This window comes from Urocitellus parryii, chromosome 9 (assembly GCF_045843805.1).
Source record: "Urocitellus parryii isolate mUroPar1 chromosome 9, mUroPar1.hap1, whole genome shotgun sequence".
Taxonomy (NCBI): domain Eukaryota; kingdom Metazoa; phylum Chordata; class Mammalia; order Rodentia; family Sciuridae; genus Urocitellus; species Urocitellus parryii.
Window position 1 is genome coordinate 67,894,363 of NC_135539.1, and position 15,116 is coordinate 67,909,478.

The 15,116-nt window shown below is 33.4% G+C and overlaps 1 protein-coding gene across 5 annotated transcripts in view; it reads left to right on the forward strand.

Annotated features, from left to right (window-relative positions):
* Acbd5 (acyl-CoA binding domain containing 5) overlaps positions 1-15,116 on the forward strand; it is a 45,310-nt gene that overhangs the window by 8,394 nt on the left and 21,800 nt on the right. For 4 of the 5 annotated variants that reach the window (XM_077802434.1, XM_077802433.1, XM_077802435.1 and 1 more), the window contains exons 4-8: positions 66-138; positions 5,778-5,892; positions 9,507-9,638; positions 11,652-11,852; positions 13,086-13,192. In XM_077802434.1, coding sequence (XP_077658560.1) covers positions 66-138; positions 5,778-5,892; positions 9,507-9,638; positions 11,652-11,852; positions 13,086-13,192 — 628 coding nt within the window. Of the gene's footprint in view, positions 1-65; positions 139-5,777; positions 5,893-5,991; positions 6,025-9,506; positions 9,639-11,651; positions 11,853-13,085; positions 13,193-15,116 lie in introns of all 5 variants that reach the window. The other variant, XM_077802437.1, reaches the window with a different exon arrangement.

Below are 15,116 nucleotides of genomic sequence, written 5' to 3' on the forward strand. Positions count from 1 at the left end.
TTGTAATCTCTACAATTGAAAAATCAGTTTTTTTTTTAATTATTTGTATGTATTTTCATTGCTAGGGATGCTTGGAGTTCTTTGGGTGATATGACCAAGGAAGAAGCCATGATTGCATATGTTGAAGAAATGAAAAAGGTAGGGAAAATAATTTGTAGTTGAAAATAAAAATATTCAGAGCAGCTCTAATTTACTTTTTTTTTCTTTGAGAGAGAGAGAGAGAATTTTTTAATATTTATTTTTCAGTTTTCGGTGGACACAACATCTTTATTTATGTATTTATTTTTTATGTGGTGCTGAGGATTGAACCCAGCGGCGTGCGCATGCCAGGCGAGCACGCTACCGCTTGAACCACATCCCCAGCCCCTCTAATTTACTTTTATTAGACAAATTAGCTGCTTTGTTTTCAGGAACAAGGAGATTGTAGTACATTGCTATAGAATCTAGATTATTAAGTTTATTTGAACTTTATGTACTTTGTTAAAGTTCATCTTAACAGGAGTATTTTTTCCTTAAGATACTATATTGTGGGAATATTTTAGCTTTTTTTTTTTTTTTTTAAATCTTTCTTTCTCTGTAGTCAACTTCTGGAAAAAGTAACAGAAATAGGAATCTTGGAAAAATATATATAAATATTTGCCCAACAAATCTATGAAAATATTGGTGTCTCTTACTTGGGAGTCTTGTAAGTGCTGGTCTGTCTGAAAAGTATTTCAGGTGTGGAACATTGTATTTGGGAGAAAAAGTTAAGAAGACTCCCCAGCAATGTTCTCTTACAAGTTTTGACTGTTAAATTGATGCATTTTCATCAGTGGACTTACTAGTAACAAGCATTTTTCTGTGAATGCATAGTTCCTTTAAAGGCAGAAAAAGAAAACGATGCTTTTAGGATTCCTGTGGACTACGGAGGAGGGCATTCCTTTTTAACTAGCTCTTTTAAGTCTATCGAAGGCATTTTGTTTTGTTTTTGGTACTGGGGATTGGACTCAGGGACTCTTTAACACTGAGAGACATTCCCAAAGCTTTTTATTTTAAGATAGAGTCTTACTAAGTTGCTTAAGGCTTTGCTAAGTTGCTGAGGCTAGCTTTGAACTTGGAATCCTCCTGCTTCAGCCTCCTTAGTCGCTGTGATTACAGGCATGTGCCACCACATGAGACTAAGGCATTGTTTTGAGGAATACATTTATGACAAAAATCATGAATTTTATATTGGGCATGGGTCAGAAGTTGTGAAATCTAATTCTGTTTGAAAATCTCAAATAAATTATCTTTGAACATAAAGAAAATCTGTAAAAAAGGAATAGTTTTTTTGCCAAATGGCTCGATGGTATCAATCTCTAGTTGTTTCTCTTCTACACTGCTCAAGTGGTGCCCTTTGTTACATTTTCACAATTTTTATTTAGTGGACTTTATGGTAGAGGGCAGAGTTTAATTCTTTTGGCAGTTATCTGTATCATTAATACAATAAAAAAAGAACCTTTCAAATCAGAGAGAGAAAGAAAATTCAAAACCTTTTTGGTTTGGTTTGATAACTATTCCTTTTTCTTTTCTCTCTCTCTCTCTCTCTCTCTCTCTCTCTCTCTCTCTCTCTTTTTTAGATCAACAGCATGCCTTTATTTTATTTATATTTATGTGGTGCTAAGGATTGAACCTATTGCCTCACACAGACTAGGCAAGTGCTCTGCCACTGAAGCTACAGCCCCAGCCCCCTATTTCTTTCTCTTTACTTTAAGTGTCATTATAATTTTGAGGATATACTTCTATAGTATAAGGTTGAATTGCCACATTAAGCAAAATTTACATATTTTTCCTATCCAGTTTTACTAATTAATGTTGTCACAATTTAAAGTAAGAAGGGGATAAAACAATGTACATTCCTCCCTCATTTAAATTATAGTGCTGCCTTTTAGCTGTCTTAAAATACTTCTTCCATATATGAGTTTCTGTAATTATTTCTCTATTTTAAAAAAACAAACTATCTTCAATAGGCTTTAAAAATTTTATTTTCTATTACAAATAACAAAGTTTATAGTTAACTTTTAGAGTTAAATCTAAAATATTAAATACCTATAGATTGAAAATGTGATGTCTTAAATTACATTCAGAGTTCAGCTTATGAACATCAGTAGATAAAATTGCATCTTTCTAGGGGCTGGGGTTGTGGCTCAGCAGTGGAGTGCTCGCCTAGCATGTGCGAGGCCCTGTGTTTGATCCTCAGTACCACATAAAAAATAAAGGTATAAAAAAATTGCATGTTTCTAAATAATCTTGTGGAATAGAACACTATCCCAAAGATTTGATTATTGAATTTGTAACTTTTTCTAATAATTTACTAATTGAAGCAGTCATTAAATCATGTTTCATAGTTCATAAATCATTGTACCATTACTCTTTAGAATATAAATCTCATTTCATGGATTTCAGGAGCCTTATTAATTTGTGTTTTTTAATGGATCCTGTTTGGTAGAATATTGCTTATAAATTGGTAGAATATTGCTTATCATAATTTATAAAATTGTCCAGTAAAATATCACCAAAAAAGTTTCTGGAATCCAAAATTGTTTCAGCTTAGAGTGAATAAAGTAAGAAAGATGGTTTTAAGGAAAAATCCATTTCTTTGAAGTTTATTTTGATATATAATCAATGGGAAGTATAAAATCCTATTTTTTATACTATTTTTATAAAATCTTATGGGGATTTCCAGAATATTCATTCAACACTTGAATAATATACATTGTCTGTGGAATTTAAAGAGAAATCAGTGTACTTAATCCTGTCTGCACATTAGACTCACTGGTACAGATGCCCTTGCATGACTCCAGATTAATTGTGTCAGGATTTCTAAGAGGATTGGATATCTGCTGTAATAGAGGGAGGATTAGAGTGGGATCTTATAAAGGATAGAACCTGAAGTTACCATGGTTGAGGGTCTAGTCTAGAGCTACACAAGTCTAGAGCACTGACTTTCTCTGAGTTTTGAGTTGACTTGTATTTTTAAGATTTGACTCATGATAAACATCTTTTAGAGACTGAGGGAAAAAGTAGGATTCCAATTTCTTTACTTTGTGTGGGTGATAGACTTTTCTAATCATTGGCATACTTGGGATTGATATCTGTGAGTCTCCTCAGAAGGTCAGAAGCACTGGAGAGACTAAATTTGTGATTACTAAGATTATTGAACAGAGATTGAGCAATGGGACTTGGGTAACTTTAAAAGATATGTTCATTGTAGACAAGAAAAACCTGAGGAATTTTTTTCTTTGCTTAATAAAGCATATATGTATCTTTCCAGGTATATTTTTATCACCTAAAAATGATGTCTCTTTGAGGAAAAGTGCTGGATATATCTAGAAAAATTACTGTGCTTTGAATGCTGTTCTTCTACAGTCCATGCAGCTTACCAAACGTTAAAAGTCTGCACTTGGGGAGCTGGGGTTGTAGCTCAGTGGTAGAGCACTTACCTAGCATGTGTGAGGGACCAGGTTCAATTCTCAGCACCACATTTAAATAAATAAAATAAAGATCCATCAACAACTTAAAAAAATATTTTTTAAAAAAGAAGAAGTCTACGCTTGAACTAATTTTATTAACTTAAAACTTGAACTCTCTGTGGATGAGTACTACCTCTTCTAGACTGAGATTTGCCTGTGTCTCCTTTTTTGACCTTGGGTGTGTGTCTCTGTTTCTATCTCTTGTATGTATATGTGTACACCTCTCTCTTCCCGTACGTCTCCTGTATGCCTGAACACATGCATGTGTGTACCTTTTTTTGTATTTCAGCATTGTTGAAAGGGAGAGAATTTTTTTGGTTGTTGATTTCTGGTTTCTTCATCAGAAACTTAAATTCTAGGTAGGTCTTGTGGTGGCCACTTTTGTCATTTCTACTGAAGTTCTGCCTTACTGAAAGAATACTGTTTATATTTGTTCAGTGTTGGTACATACTCCATTTATTTAGTTCTGACATTTCAACTCCAAAGTTCACTCTTATTTTATGGGGCATGGGGGAACCTAAACACTGAACTGAGTAGCTCAGGACAAATTAGAGTTTAAGGAGGGAGGTTTTTTTGTTTTGGTGGTTTGTACATTACTTTAATGAGAGAACTAATAGAGATCTGTTCTGGAGGAAGATCAAAGGAGGTGTTGAATGAGGTTCAGGATAGGGTATCTGGTTGCCTTACTAGATTCTGCTAAATCAATATTCATGTTGTGGCAATATGAGGTAGTGAAAAAAGTGCTGAATTGTTTTCAGTTTCATCTCTGGCATATTATCTCTGGCATATTAGCTGTGATTTGGTTACTTCAAAATAAACACTACCCCATAGTTTCAGTTAACTTGAATCTAATTCTTAAAATTATTACCATAACCTAAATATATATATAGTAAGTTATAAAATTTTCCCTCATGACTGCTCTCAGTCTCAGAACAAGTATTTTCTTAGCAAAAAGAAATTTTCTGAATAAACCATTTTTCACTCCTTAACATTGATAGGAACAACAAATAGATAACTTACTATGAGCTATAAAATCAAAAGATAATCTCTAAAACTAGTTATTGTTACTGTTGTTCATTTGGTATAGTCTGTCCCAAAAACTTACCTTCCATATCGGAACACACTGAGGGTGGTGATGTTATGGGTATTATCTCAGCTTAAAATAATATCAGACTTGTTTATAATCATAGATTACTGATGATCTACTCTGTATCTGGTTTTAAAATAAAAGCATGTTATTTGAATAAGAATTTTAGAGTTTTAAACCAGACTGTTAAATACCTTTTATATGCTAGACACTAAAAACAGGAGTGAACAAAACTAGATGAAGGTCCTTTTGTATTGAGCTTATAGTCTATTGTGAAATCAGGCAGTAAATGAACAGTAAAGCAAGGAGAGTGACTAATGAGTCTAGACCTGCTGTGAGTTTAAAAAATATAAATACATGCTATTTAAAAAATACATCTAAACAGCCAGGTAGGGTAGTGCAGGCATATATAATCTCAGCAATTTGGGAGGCTGAGACAAGAAGATTGTTAAGTTTGAGCAACTTAACAAGACCTGTCTCAAAATAAAAATTAGAAAAAAAAAAAAAAAGGAAAAAGAGTCTGGGAGTTTAGCTCAGTGGTAGAGCGCCCCTCGGTTCAATTCCCAGTAACACCCCCCAAAATCCCATTATTATGTATAATTATAATGCATGAACAAAAATAAATAAATAAGGAGCTGGGGTTGTGGCTTAGCAGTAGAGCACTCGCTTAGCACGTGTGGGGCACTGGGTTCGATCCTCAGCACCACATAATTTTAAAATAAAGGTATTGTGTCCAACTACAACTAAAAAATAAATAAGAATACTTTTTATTTTTTTTAAATTTTTTTAAAGAGAGAGAGGGGGGGAGAGAGAGAGAGAGAGAGAGAGAGAGAGAGAGAGAGAGAGAGAATTTTAACATTTTATTTTATTTTTTCTTAGTTCTCGGCGGACACAACATCTTTGTTGGTATGTGGTGCTGCTGAGGATCGAACCCGGGCCGCACGCATGCTAGGCGAGCGCGCTACCGCTTCAGCCACATCCCCAGCCCAAGAATACTTTTTAGATCTTTAATACACTTACAACTTTTCTAGGAGTATGTATATATTAGGCATATAATTAATATAGATTCTTAAGAGAATTTATTAATGAACTTCAGATTTCCAAATTATTAATAAATTGGAAACCATAAGCTATTTAATATTAATTCAGGACAAATTAATAGTTTGTAATTTTACAATATTTGTCTCTTTTGATTACAGATTCTTGAAACTATGCCAATGACTGAAAAAGTTGAAGAATTGCTACATGTCATAGGTCCATTTTATGAAATTGTAGAAGACAAAAAGAGTGGAAGGAGTTCTGATTTAACCTCAGGTTGGACTATTTTACCTATTTTTAAAATTTGGCCAGTTATAGATTATACATGCATTGATATTTATATGTCTAATTTTTATTTTTACTTTCACATGCCAGTCCGACTGGAGAAAATCTCTAAATATTTAGAAGGTAGGAATAATGAAATCCATATAAAAATTTTGTTTGATATGTACAAACCAAAAGCATTCTGCACAAATTTGTAGAACTTATTGTAGGTTGGGCATTTTTTTCCAAGAAAACACATTGTATAAAGTTCTAAAATACTATAAATCCTTAGGTTCTTAACCTTAACTGTTGTTAAAACATGCTAGGTGGTTCACTTAGTATGAACAAAAGTATGTTTTGATGAATCATTTTCTGTTTTACTGTATGAATTAGAATAACAGTTCCATGGAGTAAAGTATTTTCTATCTAATTTTAAAATGGGTATGTTTACAGTATGGCTTAACTATAGCATAACAAGCAAAAACAAGACTCAGTGAATTCACGTAACTCTTTTAAGAAATATGCATTTTTTCAGTAAAGGATCGATAGATTATGTTTTGCCTACCAGAAGGAGTTTAAAAAAATGCTAGATCTACTGGCATTAACAGTAACCATTTGCTCTTTAAATTTTTTTAGAAAGCAGAATGATGATATGAAACCACAAGAGTAAATTTAGGTGAGAATTGTGTATGCTTTAATTAAAAATTAGCCTGGATTCCTGTTCATAAGGCATCTTTTAATAATTAACAGATTTGTAGTGTTTCAGAACAGTAATTTTCCTGTGCTCTTAAAAGGCCTTAAAGTTTGTGTCTTTCATGGCAATAAGCCATGTATAACTGACAGTCTGCTTGTTTGTTGTGCATAATCCTGAATCACACCATTCTATATTATTTTGCAGAGGAACCAAATATTAATAATTCTCTTTATACTTTATGCTTATTAAGCTGAGGAAAAAAACTTAAATGTTTTCTGTATCAAGCATACTGTTAGAATGCAGGTGGAAATTTTGACCTATTTCAGTAGTGTCTAATCTACTGGCCAGAAGCATTCTTGAATAATAAAGTACAAAACAAGGAAGAGTAAATGATAGTTATAAGTGCGCAGGACTAATTACTTTCCTTTAATTTATTAATCTCCAAAGCTTTGAAAACCTAAGGTTGTTTTGTAACTCATTTGGTATAAAAGCCTGACCTCATATGAACTCATTGTGGAATAGAACCTTATCTGAAATGACATGAGGGTATTTTGATTCTTTATATGATTCAGTGTGACTAACATATTTTCCTGAAAAAATGATTATATTGTTATATAAAAATAATAATTATGTTATTATTTTTAGTGATCTGTTTGAGATTCCACATAGGAAGTATTATATAACATACTATGTCATGTATATTTGCAAAATTAAAAAATTTCTGAATCCAAATAAGGAATTGTGACCTACACTGTAATGTATTTAACTTGGACCATTCTGATGGCTATTTAGATGATTTTCTCTTTTTGATCTTCAGAAGCTTTTGAGAGTAACTAACTAGGTACATGATATTTTACATATTGAAAGTATGTTTGTAAGAAACAATATTAGAAGTGAGATAAGAAGTGTTTGTAATCTTGTAAGAATTGCCAAATTTCAGGCCAATTGCAATCTTGACTCCTTTTTTTTTTCCCAAACAAAGCATCCTCTTTAAAGTAGACATTTAAACCCAGTGGAACAGATATATCAGTTTCACATGGTCTTTTTCAGAATGTACATATGTAATAAGTTTCAAAATGTGAAAGTATAAGTTCTCCATTTGTTTGTCTTGTACCTTATTTTAGGAGTTTACTAACATTAAATATGATCCTAATTTTTCCAAAGTCTTTTATCAGATTGAGGAAATACCCTTGTATTCTTAGTTTCTCTAGCACTTTTACCATGAAGAGAATAGGATTTGTTCAGTTTTTTTCTTCATGTATTGTGATAATCATGTGACTTTTGTCCTTTAATCTGTTAATATGGTATATTGCATTAATTGGTTTTTGGATGTTGAGTTGGCCTCAAGAGTAATTTCCTTTACTTTTTGTAGTTCATCACAGAACTGTAATGAGACTGCTATTACTGCTGTGAAGTAGTTCTGTTACAACTATCCATTTAATGGGGGTTTAGGTGATTCGTATTTACATTTTATTGAAGATATTCATGGGTGGGTAGTTTCTTGGCTATTTAAATTTGTTGTTCTTCCTTTTTCTGGTTGTCAGAGAGATTTAGAAACTATGCTGTTTCCATGCCTAGCATGTACAAGGTCTTAGGTTTGACTCCCAGCACTGGGGGGGAAAAAAAAAAGTACATAATACAATACTTCAGGCTTGGGATGCAGTTTAGTGGTAGAATACTGTTTACTTAGCATGTGCAAGGTCCTAGGTTTGGTCCCGGCACCATAAAAAGAAACAAACAAAAAATATATGCTGCTGCTGCCATGATTTTGTAATAATAGAGTTAAATTTTTGTTCTGTTGTTCCTTTAATTAGGTAGGCTTAAATAAAAATATAGGCCTGATTGTTTAAGGTGTATGATGTTTTGGAATTTAATATACTATTTGGGATGCAGAGAAGCACCCAAAATGCATTCATTTCACAGAAAATAAAGCCCAAAAGTGTATGAAGGAAAATTACTTCTTTTGGCCTTCTAAGAAGACTTTAGTCTCTTTAAAAAAAGAGTTGATGAAAATGGTGTTCTGTGTTCCTCAAAATGTGGTCCGAAAACATTGGCAACACATGGGAACTTTATAGAAATGCAGAATTTTAGAGTCCCTCAGACCTACTGATTCAGAATATGTATCTTAAGTAGATTTTAGTTGATTATGCATGTTATAGTTTGAGAAGAAGTTTTGATACATTTACACTGAGGGCTTAACTTTGGCCAAGACAACAATTTGCTGCTTTGAGATCACATTACATTAATTGATGCTTTAAGGAAATTCTTGTGTGTTATAATTAATACATAAGAATGTGAGTTGTGTACCTGAAATCCTCAAGATAATAAGGGGAAAAATTGTTTAAATCGAATTGAATTACAGGTTTTTTTTTTTTTTTTTGTACTGGTGGTTGAACCCAGGTACACTCCACCACTAAGTTACATCAGCAGCCCTTTTTATTTTATTTCGAGACAGGGTCTCCTCAAGTTGCTGTGGCTGTCCTCAAATTTGCGATCTTCTTCAATCTCCAGAGTAACTGGGATTATAGTTGTTATGTTATAACTGTGCCCAGCTTCCAACTAAAATATTGATGAGATTGTTGGTAGGGTCAAAAATAGCATACTAATGTTTTCAGGTGCTATAGTATCTCTTTATTTAATATGTTTGAAGAAGACTGTTTATCTCTAACTTTACTGTTTTGATTGATGTTAACTTAAAAGTAATTTATTATCTCCTTGCCCATAAAGGAATTAAGATAGCTTTATCATTTTTGTTTTAAACTTAATAATGGAAGGAATTTGCCTATATAAGTTTGTATTTGGAGTAAAAAAGAATACTGTTAATTATCTATAAAATTCTACTATTCTAATTCAAAATTATTTTATTAGTTATAAAGTACAGAATTATCATATATTACCACATTAATGATTAAGTGGTCATTTCATGTTTTAGATCTTGGTAATGTTCTAACTTCTACTCCAAATGCTAAGACTGTTAATGGTAAAGCTGAAAGCAGTGATAGTGGAGCAGAGTCCGAGGAAGAAGAGGCCCAAGAAGTAAAAGGAGCAGAACAAATGGATAATGGTAAGCTTTGGATAATGGGCCAATAATTTTGCACTAATAAGATGAAAAGATACAAAGACTTGAGCTGATATGGTACTGTACAAGGTTAGTGCATCTGGTGGGATGTGAGTTGTTGACCTTATATTCAGGTTTGTGGTGGACCAAAGGCCCTATTTCAGAGTATTAAGTTAGTGTTTCCAACATGGACATGGTTATATTACCAAGGACCAGAAGCAAGTTAAACTCTCACTATCTTATCAAAAATAAAATAGAGGGGGCTGGGGATGTGGCTCAAGCGGTAGCGCGCTTGCCTGGCATGCGTGCGGCCTGGGTTCGATCCTCAGCACCACATACCAACAAAGATTTTGTGTCTGCCGAAAACTAAAAAAACAAATATTAAAAAATTCTCTGTCTCTCCTCTCTCTCTCTCTCTGTCTCTCTCTTTCTAAAAATAAAATAAAATAAAATAGAGGGGCTGGGGTTGTGGCTCAGTGTAAAGCACTTGCCTAGCACATGTGAGACACTGAGTTCAATTCCTAGCACTACATGAAAAAAATTAAATAAACAAAATCAAGATATTGTGTCCATCTACAACTAAAAATATTTTTAAAATAAATAAATAAAAATTCAGAGAAATAGACTAGCTTTTAATTTTTATTTTTTTAATTAAAAAACAATTTTTTTTTTTTGGTGGTGCACAGGATTGAACCCAAGGCCTTGCACATGCTAGGGAAACACTCTACCACTAAACCACTGAGCTACAGGGGCTGGGGATGTGGCTCAAGCGGTAGCGTGCTCGCCTGGCATGTGTGCGGCCCGGGTTCGATCCTCAGCACCACATACCAACAAAGATGTTGTGTCCACCGAGAACTAAAAAATAAATATTAAAAAAAAAATTCTCTCTCTCTCTCTCTCTCTCTCTCTCTCCTCTCTCACTCTCTCTTAAAAAAAAAAAAAAAAAAAAAAAAAAAAAAAAAAAACCACTGAGCTACACTCCCAGCCTCTAGTCATAAGTTTTTTTGGTTTTGATACTAGGTATTGACCCCAGGGGTATTACATTCCCAGTCCTTTTGTTATTTTTATTTTGAGACAGGGTCTTGCTAAATTGCTGAGGCTGGCCTGGAACTTTGAATCCTCCTGCCTCAGCCTCTTGAGTTGCTAGGATTACAGATGTGCACCATTGTGCTTGGCTCCAGGAATCCATTTTTCTTTCTTTCTTTTTTTTTTTTTTTAATATTTATATATTTAGGGCTGGGGATGTGGCTCAAGCGGTAGCGTGTTCGCCTGGCATGCGCAAGGTGCTGGGTTCAATCCTCAGCACCACATAAAAATAAAGATGTTGTGTCCACTGAAAACTAAAAAATAAATATTAAAAAATTCTCTCTCTCAAAAAAAATTATACACACACTCACATACACATATTTAGTTGTAGTTGGACACAATACCTTTATTTTACTTATTTATTTTTATGTGGTGCTGAGGATCAAACCCAGGGCCTTGCACGTGCTAGACAAGAGCTCTACACTGAGCCGCAACCCCAGCCTCCATCCAGGCGTCAGTTTTGATGAAGACAAGCACTAGAATTACAGGAGCTGCATTCATGGAGCCTTGTCTGTGATTCATGAGAAGACTATTTTAGAAGGGGAATATAGAAAGACAGTAAAACAAACCACACAACTTTGTTTTGCTTTTACTTTTCAGTCTTTGAGGTTTTTTAAAAAATTATAATTGCTCCTGCTGGATCTTTTCTCTAGAGCAGTTTGTCTATGCCTGGTAGAGTATAAGGACTTTGAAAGATTATTTTTAGAAGATTTACAGGTAATTGAAAACTTTTGAAGCTAATACAATTTTTGAGTAAACCCTCAACATATAATAAGCTCCTTTTCAAGGAGTTCCCCATCTCTGTGATCCAAGTAGGAAACCCTTCAAAAGGATTATGATAGATTGGGGAAATGAGTAGCAGATATTAGAACATAATATCAGAAGTTGACCTACTGTGAACTTTTTATTAATCTCTCCATTTTCTCATGAAAGCTAAGCAGATGATGAAGAAATCAGATTATAAGGATTTAGAGATTATTGTCACGAATGGCTATGATAAAGACAGCTTTGTTCAGGAGATACAGAATGACATTCATGCCAACTCTTCTCCAAATGACCAAAGTGCTGATGACGTAAAACCTGTAGATAAAAACTTGGAGCAAACTGAAAAAGTTGCTGCCTGCATTCACCAAGGTATTGTTCCCAAATACTTTTTTGTCTAACATTTATCCTATAATTAAAATTTTCTTTTAATAATTTTAATATATTTAGAAATAGTTTCAAATTTTAAAATATTTCTTAATATCTTTTAGGGTTGATTAATGTTACAAGGTTTTATAGCTTTGAAAGACAGAGAAGTAGAGCCAGAAATTTTATATTTGTATTGAAACTTTTTTGAATGCTAACCATATGATATTTCAGAATATATTTTAAACTAAAACTTCCAAATTTTTATTTTTTTTCCCGATTATTTCTCTTAACCTCTGATTATATGGTGCCTTTGTTCTGAAGTCAATAAGTTTAATTTATAGTTTTTTCATGTTCTAGGACTCTCAGGGTGAGCCTGTATTTGCATAGGGTGAATTATTAACAGTGGTGCAGTTTAGTCCAGAAACCAAGAAATGTCTTTTCTTGGCGTAACAACCAAACTTGCATAGTTGCATCTCTAATTTAGGCCTTATAGGCTGACTTCATAGATTTTCTTTTCTTTTCTTTTTGGTACTAGGGCTTGAACTCAGAAGTATTTTACCATGAATAATATCCCCAGTCCTTTTTAAATTTTTTTTTTTTTTTTCATTTTGAGATTAGGGTCTGCTCAGTTGCTTAGGATCTCACTAAGTTTCTGAGGCTGGCCTCAAACTTGTGATCCTCCTGCCTCAGCCTCCCAGTTCACTGGAATTATAGGCATGTGCCACTGAGCTTGGTGGTTATTAGGTTTTCTAAGGTTTCAACAGGACAGTGTTTTCATAGAATTCAGTTGTAAAATACTTTGTAATCTTTTCAAATAAGAACTATTAACTAACCCCAGTGCTGTGGCCCACACCTGTAATCCCATTTGCTCAGGAGGTTGAAGCAGGATTTCAAGTTTAAAGCCAGCCTCAGCAACTTAGTGAGGCCTTACGCAATTTAATGAGACCCTGTTTGAAAATATAAAATAAAATGAGGTGGGGGTGTGACTTAGTCATTGAGCTCCCCAGGGTTCAATCCCTGGAACTAAAAAACAACAACAACAATAACAACAACAAAAAACAAACAAACAAAAAAGGAACTATTAACTAAATTTAAATTTAAAAAAGGGTATGACTTGTTAAATCATGTGTGTCACTCAGTATGCACATAATATAGAGCTGGTGAAGTTTGAAAATGGAATGTGTTTTTCTTCTGTTAGAATATAATTATACTACTTTTGTATTTGTTCATATTTAGATATAAATGATGATCATGTTGAAGATGTTTCAGGAATTCAGCATTTGACAAGTGATTCAGACAGTGAAGTTTACTGTGATTCTATGGAGCAATTTGGACAAGAAGAGGTAAAAATGACATTTTCTGATTGGTAAGTTTTCAAAGTGGTATATCAGAATTCAATGCATAACTTCTGTCAATAGCAGATGTACATGCTGTTCATCACTTTGAAAACATACCTCTAGAATGTTTAAGCATTTACATTTTTACTTTTTCTAAACTTTTATGTATAAGATTGTAGAATATTCAAAGAAAATCCATTTTTTCTGTTTAAATATTTTATTATTATTTATAACATATGTATGTTTTATAAGTATTATGGCAGAGGTGGGATGGAGATCCAGAGGGTAAACTGTTTGTTTAATCATGTTTTAAACATTGATTAATAAAGAAAATTTAATAGTTTTCAATCAAATAAGCCTATTCTTTACATTAACTCTAATTCTGCTCTAAAAATTTTAGTGAAAATCATCTTTAAATTTTAGTTAAGATTCTGTATTAAAAGAGAAAATCTTGGGGAAAAAAAACCCCCACAAAGTCCATGTTTTGTTTTGTTCTTTTTGAAAACTATTTCTGATGATGTTGAGGATGCTTGCGACAACTGGAATTCCGTTTGGCAGTTTTACATCCGCTCCCCATTTCTCTTATACCCCTGTTGTGATAGTGTAGTATAGAAAACATTGAGCTTTTATCTCTAATATAACAATTTTTATGTCCCTCCCTTTTTTTCATTTCATTAGACAATTGAATCTACTCTTAGTTTTCTCAAATTTTTAAACACATGAATAAAGAATTTACTAACTATGGTTAAACATAAATGAGTAGTACAGACTGGAAAAATAATAAGAAGCCCAAACTGAGAATAAGCTTAATTATGAAATTTGAAAGTAAGTGTTAAGAACCTAGATTCCTTTTTATTTTCTCTTAAAATTTATATTGTTTGGAGAATGTTGGTGAAAAGGGTCTGGATAGGGTGGAATCTCAGTAAATATCTGACTACTAAATTCTAGGTTTGCTCCTGTTTTCTCTATAAATCCATAGTAGACTGAGTTATTTCTTGGGGCTCTCTGATCTCTCTTGCTCTTACCTCACTGGCCTTTGTTAATACCACTGTTATGTCAGAATTTTACTCCCCATCCATCCTGGCCTTCTTTAATATACTTTTTTCTTCTAATATACGTTAAGTCTCTTCCCCTTTTCATGTCCAGCACTAGCAACTGTGCATTCATTTGGCCTGGAAAGTTCCTTCTTTCCATGTAGTAGATTAACTCCTGTATATTCTTTTCACCCTACATAGGTGTTCCTTCCTAAAGGAACCCTCTTAGATAGGTACAGCTCCATCTCATTACCACCCTTACCAAGTCTGTTTTAATTATAGATTGTCATCCACAAATGTCTTAGGTGGAATCTTTTAAAATAATATTTATGTAATCTTTATTATCAGTTTTGAAATCCTTAAAATCCAGGTCTTTTCGAGTATTTTTTTAATACCTTTATTTTATTTACTTATTTAAAATTTTTTTTTAGTTGTAGATGGATACAATATCTTTTTTTTTTTTTTTTTAAAGAGAGTGAGAGAGGAGAGAGAGAGAGAATTTCTAATATTTATTTTTTAGTTCTCGGCGGACACAACATCTTTGTTGGTATGTGGTGCTGAGGATCGAACCCGGGCCGCACACATACCAGGCGAGCGCGCTACCGCTTGAGCCACATCCCCAGCCCCGATACAATATCTTTTTAAAAAAATTTTTTTAGTTGTAGTTGGACACAATATCTTTATTTTATTTATTTATTTTTATGTGGTGTTGAGGATCGAACCTGGGACCTCGCAGTGCTAGGTGAGTGCTTTACTGCTGAGCCACAATCCCAGACCGGTCACAATATTTTTATTTTTATTTTTTATTTATTTTTTTAATGTGGTGCTGGGGATTGAACACAAGGTCTCACGTGTGACAGGCAAGAGCTCTACCACTGACCAACAACCCCAGCTCC